Raw genomic sequence first — 16,862 nt, forward strand, 5'->3', positions numbered from 1 at the left:
ATATATAATACTTCATTTACAAATGGGGAATCCATCATTTATAAAGTATGAAAACACAATAATGAAACACATAATAGACGAGCTTATTAATCAAGAATAAAACATTTATAACTGTTGTTATGAACTGCATACTAATGAATTATTAATGTAGGAACAATGCTTTATAAATGATGAATTAAGTGTTTTACTCATACTTAACTAATGCTTCATAGTGTGTAGTTATTATAAAGTGTTACCGAGATGGGTAGTGGGGGACTTCAAAAAAATTGCTGGCTAAAAATGGCCTTTTCAAACGTTTTGCATTGTGTATCAGGAAGGTAACCTCTGCTGAGTTGACACAGCTGTCCAACTGGACTCAAAGTCTCACAGCTGCAGCCAATCCAATTTTTCTTGTTTCATGTAGGACGCTTTTCCTAACGCAGCAGAGCTGGACTCTAAAACCTTCATCATGAGATGGAAACATGGGAATAGATTAGTAGTAGTTTGTAGCACTTTTACTTAACTATGCTGTATGGGTTTTTACTCTAATGCTCATTGGTTTTCTCACTTGTCAATGTGTTTCCCTTTTATCTCAGTCTGTCTTAGAATAATAAGTTCGTATGACCGTTAAATGAAGGATCCACAGTATGTGACTGCCACATGTTATTTACAAGGTATTTACTTTGACAATGTTGTGCATCTCTTGTGTCATGATTTGAAATGCTATTTGGAGGTTTTAAAATACAACTGCATGTTGACTGGTATCCGTGACATAGTCCAGTGTAGTGTATCCACCAAAAACATAATTACAAAGAACATACAGTTCTTACACAAACCACTAAAACTACTTTCAAATATTTATTTACATTTAAGTCAAAAAGATAATTCAAACGCATCACCTTTTACAGAAACGAGTTCAATACTAGCACATTTAAGATCAATGTAATCCAACTGGCCGTGATTTGTTACATGTAATCCAGAATTTCTGTCTCCATCTCGTTTTCGCTGCCCTCCGACGGCTCAAACTCATCCTCCTCATCTTCGTCTTCATCGTCCTTGTTCTCGTCGTCCTGCTCCTGCTCCTCTTCATCCGCATGATCTCTCCCTGAGAATTTGGAATTTAGGCCTATGCGTCTGCGTCTCTTGGGGAATTCTGGCAACGCTGGGTGGAGAGAAAATAACGCTTTTAAACACAGTGTTCAGTTGTTACAGGTGCTAAAGTCTTGCCCTGGCCATGTTGTGTCTATGGAAAGAGGAAAATGCTTTATCGGTGCAACTGTTAGCAGTGAATGTGTGATCAGCACGTGTCCATGAAGTGCTGCTGAATGAGGGCATGCGCTGGGTATTTTCCTTACATGGTGTATGGGCTCGGATGACCGCAGGGGCGTTTCTAGGATTCAAAGAAAGGGGGGGCTTAGCCCCAAGGGGAGTGTAATGTTTGCGGCAATTTTTTTTGGGGCCCATTTGGGGCCGCGGATATACATTGTTTCAGACAGTTCATAGACTGGTTCAATCAGAAAGAGTGTGATTTTGCTCTGTAGTTTTGCTTGCATTCAGTATATGATAACACAAGAGACAGAATTTCAGGGTCATAGTGAAATTTGACAACACAAATATGAACTTTTCTCAAATAAAGAGAGAGAAATAATTTTCCTGCTTGTAAAGGAAAGACGGATAAACTAGCTTTCATATCCGCGTGACTCCCAAATGCTAATTCTTAAAGGGACCGCACACAATGGATGGAGAATGGACCTGACAGTGTCAACTTTATATCGTTCAGTATGATGATAGGCTATTGGATTCTAATTTGAAGGGGGAGAAAACATACAAACCAGAACGCACGCACATATGTAGCATGTTAGAGTTATAAATAACTTGTCCATGTGAGAAACGACTTCAGCCCCCCTAAAATGAGTTTACGAGAGATGTGAGTTAGCTGTTAGCCCTCAAAAATGTCAGCCTGTGTTAAAAAAGAAAGACTGACACAGAGTGTAGAATTTTTAACAAAATATGGACTTTAAAGTGTTTTTTACTGAAGTCAAAGGTAAAGCCGTGTGCTTAGTTTGTGGAGAACAAGTCGCAGTGTTGAAGGATTACAATTTGAATCGTCATTACGAGAGGACACACGTGGAGAAATACAAAAAATTGATGGATGCAGAGCGGACACGGACGTCTGAGGCTTTGCTAGCTAAACTGCAAAAGCAACAAGGCCTTTTTACCAAGCTTCACACATCCAGGGATGCAGCCGCCAAGACCAGCTTTGCAATATCCCACAAAATTGTAAAAAACAGTAAGCTATATGGGGATGGGGAGTTTATCAAAGAGTGTTTGGTGGACTCTGCTGAACTACTATGCCCTCAGAAAAAAGACACATTCTAGAATGTGCAGCTCTCCAGGCGACCGTGGCTCACTAGGTTAAGAGGGTTGTCTGGTAACCGCAGGGTCAATGGATCGATCAACGGGGACGTGTCACGTGTCGAAGTGTCCCTGAGCAAGACACTGAACCCCCGGCTCCCCAGGCGCCTATCATCGGCAGCCCACAGCTCCCTATATACAGGGATGGGTCAAATGCAGAAGTCAAATTTCGTGTTTGTATATGATAATAAAATCCTAACTTTGACGAGGAGGATCGAGGACATGGAGGGGAAACCTGGAGCTTCAACTGCAAAACAAAAGCAGACAATTTCGAACTTTTCTCCTTGGCTCTGGACGAGAGCTGCGATGTCCGCGACACAGCCAATTACTCATCTTTGTACGTGGGATAACGAAAGACTTTGTGATTACAGAGGAGCTGGCAGCAATGCAGTCAATGAAAGGGACGACGGCGGGGAGTGATTTGTTCACGGAGGTAGATGCATGCTTCCACAAGCTTGGACTGAAATGGGACAAACTGGCATGTGTCACAAACGATGGTTGTCCAAAAAATCTGACAGGGAAAAATTTCGGACTTTTAAAGTGGATGCAAGATAAAGTGAAATCAACCCAGAACTGAACTTGGTATTTTTGCATTGCATTATACAGCAGAATGTGTTGTGTAAATCAGTGCTCAAACTTAACCATGTTATTGATGTTGTAACTAAAATAGTTAACGTCATCAGGGCAAGAGCATTGAATCACAGACAGTGTGTTGCACTCTTGGAGGAGCATGAAACTGAACACAGTGACATAGGCTTCCACACAGCTGTCAGGTGGCTTAGCCTGGGCAAAGTGCTTAAAAGAGTTAAGAGTTCGGGACCTGAGAGCAGAGATTCAAGAGTTGTGTGAGAAGAAAGGCAAGGACATCCCAGAGCTCTCTGATGTAAACTGGATGACAGGTTTTGCATTTTCTGTTGCTGTGACTGCACTAATGAATGATCTGAATACCAAACTGCAAGGCAAGGGCCTCTTTGCACATGACATGTAGCCTGGTGAAGGCTTTCATGACAAAGTTGCAGTTTCTTTCAAGCCAGATGCAGGTAACACTCTCACCCACCTGCACACCCTGAAAGAAGCCATACCATCAGTTGAACATCTCCACAAGTACTCATCCATGTTAGGGGCACTGCATGGTGAGTTTTCAAGGCCATTTCAAGACTTCAAAACAGTTGAGAGTGAAACATGATTTCTTTTCCCTTCACGTGCAGTGTGGATAATGCTCCCAGTGATGTTCAGCTCCAACTCATTGACCTGCAGTCTGATGCAGTACTGCAGAGCACTTTAAGTCAGTATCACTGCTGGATTTTTATTCTTCTCTCAAAGAAGAGAACTTTAAACACATGAGGAGGCATGCTCAGAAGATGTTGGTTCTCTTTGGATCTACCTACATCTGTGAACAAACATTCTCTGTGATGAAGTTCAACAAATCCAGATCCAGATCCTCTCTCACTGACATCACCTGTCAGCTGTCCTTCACCTCTCACCTCACACATTCAGCCTGACTTCAGTGCACTTGTTCAAGCCCAACAAAGACTAGATTTCTCATACTGAACTGAAAAACAGAAAGAGGTAATTTGTATAGTAATAGTTATAGTAATACAAGTACTAATTTTGCAAAAACATGATCCCCGTCAGTGTTTTACTATTACATATGGATATTACATATGTATATGTTGTTTGAATTATTCCTGCTGCAGATGTTTTAGGTGGAGCTCATTTTAACTCTTTTATACTCTGTTGTTCAGTTTGGGTAGTTAGGAAAGGTTTGAAAAATTATAATGTGCAAAGTAACTAGTAACTAAAGCTGTTAGACAAATGTAGTGGAGTAAAAAGTACAATATTTCCCTCTGAGATGGAGTGGAGTGGAAGTACAAAGTTAAATAAAATATAAATACTTAAGTAAAGTACCTTGAATTTGTACATAAATACAGTACTTAAGCAAATATACTTAGTTACATTCCACCACTGATCATAACATTTACTCTTACCAGTCACAGCTCATCAAAACCATACAACATACTGCTTTTTATAAAGAGGTGGAATAATATTGACCAGGATTGAGTTCAGTCTATTGGTGTGGCCCTCCACAACAGTCCCTGTTTCTCATGTGGCCCCTTGGGAAAAATAATTGCCCACCCCTGGTCTAAAGCAATGTTATAAATTCACAAATCAATAGATTTCAGCTTTGGAATCTATTTCTACATTGATTTTCCATTTTTAAATATTTCTGTTCAGCTACTGCAAAGCAACACCCCTCTGAGGAGCAGTGCACTGAACTTTCATGGTTTACGTCAGGGAAAATACATTGAACAGCAAGTACTTTCCACCTTAAATTGACCCCGCACTCACCATGTAGTGAGTTGGGTCCGTGGCAGTTGAGATCATGACAGTTTGGATAAAATACCCGTCTGTTTAAAGGTTTAACCCCTTTGATAACATCGCAAATTTCCCAGCTGTGGAACAAATAAAGGATTATTTCATCTCATGTAACATGATTTAAATTGAAATGTGTTTCTGTTTATCACCATGAAATAGGTCTGAAGTATTAAGGTGGAAAGGTTTTAGAGTACACATAGTTCCAATGGAATCCAAGAGTACAAATGGTAGTAAGCGTATGCCTAATCAGTGTTACAATTAAGAAGGGGTCCTGGGAAATGTTCTCCCCTGCAAGGGGTCCCTGGCCCCAAAAACTTTGAGAGCCCCTGCTCTAGCTAACGCAGATAAACTGGAAGCAAATTGGCACTGCAGCCTGAATATCAACAGATCCATATCTTTAGTCCGTTTTGATTTGATTTCTTATTACGAAGTTAACGCACACTTCTGCACAACAATTAACGTCTTGTACATTAAGATCAACACCAACATTGTATTCAGTAGAAGGCTAATAGCTTCTGTTGACATCCAAAAAGCCAACAAAAAACAAACAAAGCCAAAAGGTTCCATACATGCAAAGTGAATTGGGTTAGCACTACTGTACATAGCCTGTTGTGAATTTAAAGAGGGCAACACAAAATTAAACTAAGGAAATGTAAATTGTGTTTGTGATCAATTCATTTTTTCATGGACCAATATTGATTTGATACTTCAGATCTATGGGACCACACTGCGGGTGCACAGGTTGTTATTCTGAGATGGTCATGGGAAGGTTGGGTAGGACACTGGTCCAGAAATGCACGTAACGCATTCTCATCTTCTGTCCCACATAGCTCTTGTCCATCTTAGAATGGATCTCCAGGAACTGGTGTCCATCGCTGGTGAACTTAGGCCAGGTAGCGGGCACGCTCGACTCTCCTTTGTTGGGGTCTCTGTGGACAGAATCAGAGAAAAAGGGCAACTGAAGTGAGACTGTTTTAGTTTTCTATTTCAGTGCCTGACTCAGGTTTGTTTGATATCATGAAGTTCCCATGACACGTGTCTGCAGAATTATACCCAGTTCTGGCAAAGTTGGTCCAGTAGGCGATCATGTAGCCAGAGAGGTCACGGTAGCGAGGCCAGTACGCCAGAGGTGTGGTGAAAGGCTTTCCAAACACGTACTGCAGGTCATCGATGTGGTCGGCTCCCATCCAGCTGGGGTAAGGTAAGGTAATGCCGCCCAGACGGTTGGGCTCAGAGAATAGGTAGGAGTAGGTGCGACCGGTTCTTCGGTGAGACAAGAAAAGAATAGGGATGTGACAATGACTACACCAAGGTGAGGGCTACAAAAATAAAGATCAAATTTAGCACTCTCAAAGCAGAATTATTCTGCAGGTTCTCAGAAGTCTGCTTATAATGACAGATGTCTAGTAGTGCAAGTTATTTCATGCCCTGCAGCTCACCATACCGATGCCTGATGCTACTTTTTGCAGTGAACCCACTAAATATTGTGGCATCACAAGGAGCCAGGTGGTAGATGGGTACTACTTCCCCTTTAAGGATCAGCAGCCACACCACAAGATGGCCGCCGAGGCAACAACTACAGCTCCCAGAAGGCCTTGCCACTCACCCAGGTGTGCGTATTTAATTTTGAACCCCAGCCCTATTTTTAGGCCTCTGCTCAAAAATTGCATACCCATACTCAAGAGAGTCCACAGCTCTAACTACAAGGTCTATTTTAATAATTGTGATGCTAGAATACAGGTAACACTTGTGAGATGTGTTGAATTGTGTAAATATTGTGTATATGTTACTGGTTAATAACTGATACACTTATGGCACAGCTCAAATTGAAAAAGTTTCAGGTTCGCCTGAAAAAAAGCACTTGAATTGAACAATTGTTTTTTTAATAATGCAGATTCTTGCCTAAAAATACGCCACAGACATAGCACAACACGTTTTACATGTCCCCACAACATATTTTACTTCGATTGAGTGAAGCAGGCCAGCATAAATGGTCTGAGTCAAGGAAAATTTAGATTTTTGGAACCAGCAGTTGCATTGCTGTATTATAATTTTATACACTATATAACTAAATATTAACTATATATTCACTTTTCTTATCACTAAGAGTGTTCAATAATCCTAATAAAGCAGTTTGACACCATTTGGATTAACTTTGAGCAGTTATGATGTGTCATATCTGTCAATCATAAAAATAAATGGCTCATAATGTGTGTATGTGACCCTGGTAAGGCCTGTGATTGGCCGATTTATTCATGGACCACCTTTTTGGATGCGGGATAGTCCAACGGGAGCCATGCGGGGGTGTTTGATAGTATCCGGGTCTGTTTACTGACTAAAAATCGCGAAATGCTGTCCGAACCCCCCTGTGTACATGCATTGGTCCACCTCGCAGAATCGCCTGTCATTTTGTCATTCATTCTCGGAGCGCATTGATCTCACTCACAGACATGCAGGACGACATGCAGGAAGTAGCTGTGCAAAACTCAGACGGATTAAATCCGTTTCTCATCACCAAAACCATCAAAACGTAAGTTTGTTTACCCAATTTGTTTTCTGCTGACCTCTGGCTGATGTTGGCTTATATATCCATAACTTTTGAATGGTTTGAAAGAGAGTAATTTCGACGACGCTGTTCGTCGCGGCGTTGGAACGCAGCCCTATGTGATGTATCAATCCGCCATCTGCGCTGCCTGCTTCGTAATGAGAGATCCATACAGAGAGCATATTTCGTCGATTTTTGGCCAAAATTGTGGTGAATCTTCTAGATATCTTCCAGATATGATATTAGTTCATGTATAATTGTGTTTGCAGTGTTTACAATGGCTGGTATGATGATGTTGCTCGGACTTTTTCCGTTAATTCGATATTTAATATGTCTGGAGCATTAATTATATTTGTTTATGAAAAATGCTTTCTACGACACGCTGTAGGATCCACTTTTCTAAAAAGACCCCCGTGGGGGTCTCTCGGGTCCAAAGGGTCACCTGATTAAGGAAGGACAGGAGAGTTTCTTTTTTCTTTTCCTTTTGAATTTAAATTTGTATATTAGACATCCTGATCCACACTCCATACCAGTTGGTAATGCACTAATTCATTGTTTGCCAACTGCCAATAAACCTCAAACAAGAAGAAGAAGAAGGACAGGAGAGCTACCAGAGGAGAGGAGATGAGAGAGAGCACACGGTGTGAAGGAGCTCCAAGATCTACATGAAGAAAATACCGAACCAGAGTGAGGAGGGTTTGAAAGGAAGAAGACCTGGTTGGCGGTGAAAAGCCGAGGACACTAGCAGAATAAGAATAAAACGTGATCTTATTCTGAGAACCTTTGATTTTTTAGCCTGTTTTTATGAATTATCTTACACCACCCCACCCTAGCCTGCCATATTGACCTCTCATGACATTACAATATAAAACACTGCAGGGTTTGTATTTATGGAAGTTGTGCTATGAGAATAATCATCAACTTTTTCCATGGTACATTAAAAGTGAATCAATTGCTTGATACATAAAAAAACATTTCAAAGTAATGAACTAAATTTGTGTTTAAATCATGCAATCAAATAAATATAATAAAACCATGATTAAATGTCACCATATTATGTTTAAAAGTTAAACTGCTGAATAAATGTATAAAATAAAAAACCTTTTTCTATTAAAGGTCCAGTGTGTAGGATTCAGTGGCGTCTAGGTTGAGGTTGCAGATTGCAACCAACTGAATACTCCTCTACTCAGCCCTCCTTTTCCAACACATTCTCCCTCCCAACTCATCAAATACGACACTTTGTCATTGGCCCTACGCTTCAAACTATGACGCTCTGGACCCCTCTAGCGACAGTTTCCACTCGCTACATGCATAGAGTCTTTTCAAAATAAACTTCTGTCTTCACAGGAAGTTAGGTTTAGGCAACAAAACAATTTAGTTAAGGTTTAGGAAAAGAGCGTGGTTAACGTTAACTCAACGGGACACAAACAGTGGAGTCCTGGACAAAAGTCCTGTTTGTTTATAACGCATCCTTCAGGTAACGTATAAATGTGAAAGGCCCTCTCTAGAGCCAGTGTTTGGTTTGTCCGTTCTGGGCTACTGTTTCAGGTGATTATACACTACTAAAAACATAGTTATGAATACTGTATTGTATTTCTGATAATAGATCCTGCTAAATCCTACACACTCAGGGGTCACTAATTGGCGGACCGCAGTCCGGATCCGGACCCAGACGCTGTTGTATCCGAACCAAGGACCTAAAACCGATAGATAATTGAGAATTATAAAATTTTGATGAGGCGCTTCTATTTTAACCTGCGCAGCTTTTCCAGCATTTACGGCACTTGTTCAGCGATGCAGGAAACACACCGACCAATGCGTTGTAAATCACATCACGTGATGCAGCTCAGCCAATCAAATATGGGTATTCTGACAAGTTTCCCGACTCGAGTGAGATGTACACGCGATGTGACACACGGGGCTGAGACGAGGAAATAGTACGAGGAGCAGGAGAAAAATTGCGTGTGCAATAGAAATTAATTCACTTGACGTTCTCCAAAAAGAGAAAAGTGTTCAGAGAGACCAGAGTCTTTAACCAAGACTGGAAAGACTCATATAGATACATTCTGTCTACGGGCAGCTTAAAAACAGTATGTCTCATATTGAGCGAACGACCCTCTCACATCCGAAATGAAGACACAGAAAATAAAGCTAAGAGCCCAATATGATCAGAGAGAATAGAGCTGAAACAAGTGGTTTAATAACCACAGATAAAGTCCATGCTCACAAATTTCTCTTGTTAGAAGATGAGAAAAATATAATATTGTGGCTTTTTTGATTGACATCACTTCACACCTGAATTAACTAAATTTAAAGCTAAAGGACATTTCAGTGAAATTGATTTTTCTAAAATGAATTTCTTTATTTTAAGATGCACATTCTTCAAAAGCTTTCTGTTGTCAGTTATTCTTTATTCCAGCCCTTATTTTACTTGAAATGAGAAGAACATTTATTTATGTATTATTTATAATCCATCCAGTTAAATTTGAAAACTGAGAATAATAATTGTTAAAATATAATTGATGTGTACTTTCTTTACTTGATTTGACAGTTGTTGACTACACAGAGACGTTGCTACTACTACTAGGTTTCTTGAATATATATATGGCACTAAATAGTGCAAGTTAGATATCATTGTAATGTTCCGGACCTTTGCACGAGGAGATTTTCTCAATTTGGACCTTTTGGAAATTTAATTGAATACCCCTGCATTAGACCTTTAATTAATGTATCAATCTGTCACATCTCCATTACTTTTGCCTACTGCTTTACAGCGTGGTTGAATTTCATCCACACCTAAAACAGAAACCTGTCTTTGAAACTTGAGATTAACATTACATTACAGTCATTTAGCAGACGCTTTTATCCAAAGCGACTTACAATTCAGAGTCTAATCACATTTTCTACACCGTAGGCACAACTAGGGGAGCAATTTTTGGGGTTAAGTGTCTTGCTCAAGGACACATCAACATGCGACTAGCAGAGGCGGAGCCGGGGATTGAACCACCGACCCTCTGATTGAAAGACGGGACGGCCCTGCCACACTTAGCCACAGTCGCCTTGGAAAACACCTGAAGGAAATTAAAAACACCTGAAGGAAATTAAAGGAACTTTTCACTCAAATTCACAAAGGTGATAAATATTTTCCCTTTGATGAATCACGCCACTTTAAGGCCTGTTTGAATTGATTTTCAATGGCCACACTTAATATCAAAAAAAGGTTAAACCCTGTTTTTTAATCCCCAACTTCAAAAGAAAGGTGTTGAACAAAAGGGCTTGTAAATAAACTGACAGCAACGTCTGTATAGCAAGATCTTATCCTCACGTGGCGTTGGCAGCATGAAGGTAGAGGGCGACCTGAGTAGGAACCAGGAAGATGAAGTCTGTTCCGATTGCCACAATGGTTGTCTTGATGGTCTCCTTGCTGGGGTTTGAGCCCCAGGTTGAGGTGTATGTGGAGTACGCGTGGTCCACAGCAGCCTTGCCCTTCTTAGTGTACGAAGCCAGGAGCCTCTTCATGTCCTCGCTGAGATCAGGAAGGTTTGAAAATTAGGTCTGATAAAACACCACAGCACCACAACTCTAACAAAAGTACAGCACGCTGCTTCGGGTAGACCCGTTGTGGAATTGTCAATGTTTCACGTGGTGATCACATGTCTTAAACTCACATAGGGGTGTCCACCAGGGGGCGGTTGATTGAAGGAACATCTAAGCCAGTGAAGAGGTGTCCGTCCATGTCGTTGATTCCAGCGATGAGGTCGATCTCAGCCGCATTGTGGAACAAGTTGGAAGGCTCATCCGGCACGAAGTCGCCATCGATCACAGGAGACAGGAGCAGGTTGAAGAAAATGGGGTCTGACAGAGGCAGATACAGTGAGAGACCTACCATATACAGCTCTAACTGTAGGTTTTATACATAACTGGAATTTCAAATTTCCAATTTGCTAGATCTGCTGTTGTTATGCTTCAAATACGTTTATAAACCAAAACTCTTGATATGAAAGGAATGGAAGCACCAATCGATATCTCAAAATTGCTAGTTTGAATAAAAGATATTAGTGGCGTCAAACAGCCAGCATAGTATGGGCAGCTTTCAAAATTTGACACTGGCGTGCACGGTAGAATTTACACGCATGTTGGTGGTCAGTTAGCCATTGGATGTAGTCTTTGCTGTGTGTATAAGTGCACATTTTAGAAGACGTTAGGCCACTAGCTGTTGGAGGTCTGCTCAGTGTGTTGGGGCAAAGTTCCCGTTCAAATTTAGAGCACATTTGAAATGGATTTCAAGAAAATGTTAATTATTGCCGTTTACAACCATTATGTTTGCAATATGAGTTGGATGCATCAAGCTAAATTTACAATAAATATGTAGTGCGCAGTTTCTCCGGTAGAGTACCATTACACTATTGCAGAAGAAGGGGGCTGACTTTTTAATATCTCCATCGTTGTGGTACAAAGGAACAAGGTGTCTAAAATGAAAATGTCAAGTAGACTGTATGGAGTGCAGTCCTTACTATCGGGTGAGCTGGACAAACTGATAGAGCCAGCCAGCGTAAGCTTCACAGGATCAGTCATCTTCAAACAGGAAGCCATAGTTTGATCGGTGGGGCAGCCGACCTTCAGAGCAACCTGGGGAGAGGGTTTAAATTAGCTTGAGCTGTCTACCGGCCCTGAACTCATACCGCGCTAACCATTCCACAAAAGTGTTGCACAGCAAAAATTAAAACACATCAAGAGTAGCCGTTGCGCACCTCCTCAGCGAACCTGCGGGGGTTCCTGTTGATAGCCCACGAGCAAGTGGCTACGCCGCTCTGGGAGATGGCTCTCTTGAACAGCCCTTTGTTGTGGGGAGTGAGAGTCTGTGGGCAGTCATAAGACATATTTCACAATGTTTTTGGTTATTTTTTGAACAAAGTTAGATTCAAATTTACAAACTGTGAATTTAATTTTAATTTCAAATCCATCATCTATCTACACCCATAATAACAAGAAAAAATCTTCTCACCTGGAAGCTGACACTAACTCCGCCTGCAGACTCTCCAAAGACGGTGATGTTGTCGGGGTCTCCTCCGAACGAGCGGATGTTCCTGTTCACCCAGGCGATGGCAGCGTGCTGGTCCCACAGACCATAGTTTCCTGTCGAGTATCACATTTTTCTCTCAATCAAGGAACTTTGATTTTAATGGTGCAATACATAAAATTGGCGGGGAAGCCAACGTCTTCTATAATTCTGTCACATTAGTGAGAAAAGAAACCAGCTCCTACCAGGTAAGTCAGATTCTCCGGTGCTCAGGAAGCCCATGGTGCCCACGCGGTATCCCAGCGTCACCACAATAACATTTCCTCGGTCTGCAATCTCCTGCCCGCTGTACAGATAGTTGTTCAGGAAGTTGGCACCCATCGAGCCTCCAGTAAGGAAGCCTCCCCCGTAGATCCAGACCATAGTGGGCAGACCAGTGGACACTAGAAGAGAGAGAAAATGGGAGCCAGTAGTAGTGTGGATCTTATACGGATGACACTCTGTGGACTTCTCTCAGTCTTTACCTGAGCGGCCGTGAGGAACCCAGATGTTCAGGTAAAGACAGTCCTCACTGCCTCTGGTATCGGTCATGATGAGATTCACCTGAATGCATCTTTTCCTGTACTCGGTGGCCTTCAGAACACCTGACGAGAGACACATACGGTGTAAGAGCAGGGTAAGGCATACATCAACAGTTTAGGCTCATCTACCCCGACAGCTAGAAGAGAAAACATTTTCCAATAAATTTGAGGTAAAAGAGAAAGAGTGGCAGAATTGGCTGCCGGGAGTTCCGGCTATGATTGCTGAAGGAGCACACATATCTTTGTGGAGTGAATTGATCAGGTGAGTTATTGGTGTGAAGTCCAGTGGGTGAGAAGTCCTGTCAGTCTACCCACCGTCCCAGCCTGGGTGACGCTTTGGTTTCTCAAACCTTCCAGGGATGTCAGCGAAGGGAATCCCCTTGAAGACGTCCATGTGACGGCGGAACCCAAGACGAATGTTCTTGCCCTGCACCATACCTCCCTCTGTGTACACCACACCGAGCTACAGAAGTTAAACACAAACATCTTCATTTACTTCAGTTTTTCCCATTTCACAGTACAGAAGAACACCCACAAAGTTTGTTTTCATGTGCTAATTGAGCGAAACGCAAGTACGACACCGACTACATGAGATATGGATTTTCTAACATTGAGGACAAAAGAGGGCAAAACCCTCAGTGTGTTTTGTGCAGCGAGGTTCTGGCACAAGAAAGCACGAAGCCGTCAAAACTGAATATTTGGAAACAAAACACCCTTCTCTCAAAGATAAACCTGTTGAGTACTTTCGAAGACGACTTCAAGATCGGAGGACATCACAAAAGTGTTTCACTTACCTGCAGCTGTGGACATGGACGTGTTACATCAATCAGCAGCGGATGAACTGAAAACTATACCTCTGTCAAATGACACTATAAGTAGACATATTGAAGACATGTCTGATGACATCAAACAACTGACCACAGCTCGAATTAAGGCAAGTGGTCATTTTGCATTACAAATGGACGAATCTACAGACATAACAAACAAAGCAGTTTTACTCGTTAGCGTGAAAAATGTGTGGGACAGGGACTGACAGGAACAATTCCTCTGCACAAGAGAGCTCCCTACTACGACGACTGCAGAGGACACTTTCGGCTCAGGTTCAAACTGCACCATCTTTTCATTAACTATATTTGAGAAGTTGAAAATTTGGGTCGCGGCTTGTCATTAAGGGGTGATGGTGGGTCCCGCAGCCAGACCAGTTGAGAACCACTACACTAGATACACTAGAAAAACACACTTACGGAGGTCGCAGAGGCCGTCTCCAGAAACGCGGCAAAAGCTACCAAAATCCCCAGCTTCACCATCATCATTAAACTGAGACAAGCAGGTTGATGATCGGCCAGACTTATACAAAAGGAGAGACCCCTCCCCTGAACATCTGATCAGTGTGCAGTCAGTGGGCCTGTTTTTCCCACTGTTACATAACACGTAATATTTAACCACCTTGTGTCCACAGCACTTTCCCGAAACACTTTACATGGATTACCTGTAACACTTCAAAACCTCTCTGGCTGAATCAAACTAACATATGTAGTGATCAAATAAAGATGTAGGCCAACTTGTAAACATGTGGTTTTCAGTGGTTAGTGGAGGGAAACGTGAATAAACAGTATTAAACCGTTTTTTAAACCGTTCTTTTCTTATCGCACATGAAGAACTATTTTCATCACCTTCACCCCACATGACCGCCACAACTAGCAACATGCAACCAGACTGTGAAGTTGTGTAAGGACTGGCCATGGCAGTGGACCAACCCTGTCCTGTCCTTTAATGCTCTCTCCTCCAATAGTAATGGCAAATAAAAAGGGAGGAAGAAAGGGGGCATCCTTCTCTTGTGATTTGATAAAGCCATTTGACTCGGTTGAAAGTTTCCCCTCGACAAAGGTAAAGAAGTCGGTTTGAATCTTGGCCACAAGTTTTGAGTCAACATTTAAAGGGGAGACATCATTAAAGAACTCACTTGGTCAGTCCTTGCGCACACGCTGTACATTTGGGTATGTGGAATGCATACTAACCAACAAACTGTCAAATCAGACAACCCAGTCAGTTTTTTTCTGGAAACAAGCCATTTAGATTTGGTTCCCCTGTTCATAGGCTCATTAGAATATTTTACTCATGATTGCTTATAGATTTTTACCCCAATGATATGACGCGTGATATCCATCCATCCATTTTCCTCCGCTTATCCGGGGTCGGGTCGCGGTGGCAACAGGCCAAGCAGGCCGACCCAGACCTCCTTCTCACCGGCAACATGTTCCAGCACATTCTGGGGGATCCCAAGGTGTTCCCAGGCCAGCTGGGAGATGTAATCTCTCCAGCGTGTTCTGGGTCTTCCCCGGGGTCTCTTCCCAGTTGGACGTGCCTGGAAAACCTCCAGTGGGAGGCGTCCAGGAGGCATCCTAATTAGATGCCCGAACCACCTCAGCTGACTCCTTTCGACGCGAAGGAGTAGCGGCTCTACTCCAAGCTCCCTCCTGATGACCGAGCTCCTTACCCTATCTCTAAGGCTGAGCCCGGCCACCCTACGGAGGAAGCTCATTTCGGCCGCTTGTAGCAGCGACCTTGTCCTTTCGGTCACGACCCAGAGTTCGTGACCATAGGTGAGGGTAGGAACGTAGACCGAGTGGTAAATTGAGAGCTTTGCCTTCCGGCTCAGCTCCCTCTTCACCAAGACGGTCTGGTGCAGTGACGCGTGATATCTCCTTTTTTTAACCCTCCTTGTGCAAAGGCGCACCATATTTTTCTTACAAACCAGACTGGGCTTTTTCGGGTGGGGGGCTTAAAGAGACAGGCGCTTTAAACGAAGCGTTTCGGATATATGTTTTTTGATCATTAGAGCCTGTAAACATGTTGTAGTAGAAACCTCAAATGCAATTACAAACCTGAAAATGAGCATATGTCCGCTTTAAAATTTAAATGTGAAACCTGGATGGATTTCACTTCGAGGATGCTTGTACAATTCTAATGGAAGGGAAATTATGGCATCCCCTAAGCCCAAGGTGTTGTGTTGGGTTTTAGAAAAGTTTTGAGATATCGGTAACACTTTATAATAACTACACACTATGAAGCATTAGTTAAGTATGAGTAAACACTTAATTCATCATTTATAAAGCACTGTTCCTACATTAATAATTCATTAGTATGCAGTTCACTGGAACCAGGAGCTTTGCATATTAGTGTACATTTACTTATTTAATTATTAATTTTAACCAAGCATATCGATCTCCACTGTTCGCACTTTTCTTCAGTTGCATGTCCCGATGGCAGCCGGCCGAATCTGCTCATTATAAGCGAAATGCTTTCAAAACGTCATCAATGTGAGACGGACAAAGGAAAAGACCGCTTCATACGTCATCAACATGAGACAAACGTTTCGCTCAGGAACTGGTACAGAAGTGCACTTACGCGATGGAAAACACCAACCTAAGTTGAAAGGGCGCGCGGACCCGGGCCAGAAAGAATGACTGCTGACGGGCCTCCAATGCCCGTCTGTTTGTTTCTTAGTTTGCTGGCACGTAACGTTACACATTATGGAGGATGAGTATCCAGCTCGCCTTCCAGCTAACACTGGAGGTCCTGGGACAGGCGCACGCTAACGCATCACCTCCGTTGTAAATAGAGCAATCCAGGTGACAGATGGCTAACTAGCTGTTATATGTGGAGTGGATGTGAATGAGATCGATATGCTCGGTATGAGATGAATAATTAAATAAGTAAATGTAAACTAATATGCAAAGCTCCTGGTTAATGGATGAGAGGTTTGTATTTAACAGTATATTGTTTGCATCTTGCAATAAATATTAATATGTTTTTGATCACTTTGTATTGTGTCTATTTGCCTGTTCTGTTCAAAAACTGTTTTGAGGCACTGCTGGCCTTTCAACGTCATTTATAAATGCTTTGTAAGGCATAAATAGTCCTCACTTTAGATGAGGTCACACAA

General features: G+C 42.1%; 1 protein-coding gene across 2 annotated transcripts; it reads right to left on the reverse strand.

The window, feature by feature from the left end:
- Positions 1-4,889: 4,889 nt before the first annotated feature.
- LOC116377081 (bile salt-activated lipase-like) lies at positions 4,890-15,151 on the reverse strand. 2 transcript variants are annotated; one of them, XM_031838625.1, is made up of 11 exons: positions 15,057-15,151; positions 13,232-13,379; positions 12,860-12,979; positions 12,581-12,778; positions 12,321-12,451; positions 12,067-12,174; positions 11,830-11,944; positions 10,984-11,170; positions 10,641-10,841; positions 5,824-6,033; positions 4,890-5,699 (listed from the first exon to the last, which is right to left on the reverse strand). In XM_031838625.1, exons 1-11 carry the CDS (start codon positions 15,081-15,083, stop codon positions 5,516-5,518), a joined length of 1,629 nt encoding a protein of 542 aa, XP_031694485.1. In that variant the 5' UTR covers positions 15,084-15,151; the 3' UTR covers positions 4,890-5,515. The 2 variants fall into 2 exon arrangements, with proteins under 2 accessions (XP_031694485.1, XP_031694484.1); XM_031838624.1 differs by lacking the exon at positions 15,057-15,151 and adding an exon at positions 14,161-15,011.
- Between the last annotated feature and the right edge of the window lie 1,711 nt (positions 15,152-16,862).

Source organism: Anarrhichthys ocellatus, unplaced genomic scaffold, assembly GCF_004355925.1.
Source record: "Anarrhichthys ocellatus isolate YVR2014 unplaced genomic scaffold, GSC_Weel_1.0 scaffold871, whole genome shotgun sequence".
NCBI lineage: Eukaryota > Metazoa > Chordata > Actinopteri > Perciformes > Anarhichadidae > Anarrhichthys > Anarrhichthys ocellatus.

Coding starts and splice junctions, on each gene's coding strand:
- LOC116377081 (XM_031838624.1), bottom strand. CDS start 14,229: ATGATGATGGTGAAGCTGGGGATTTTGGTAGCTTTTGCCGCGTTTCTG. Junction 12,452..12,580: donor CGGAGAATCTGACTTACCTG/GTAGGAGCTGGT, acceptor GATACTCGACAG/GAAACTATGGTCTGTGGGAC. Junction 6,034..10,640: donor CTTCATGCTGCCAACGCCAC/GTGAGGATAAGA, acceptor GTCTCACCGAAG/AACCGGTCGCACCTACTCCT.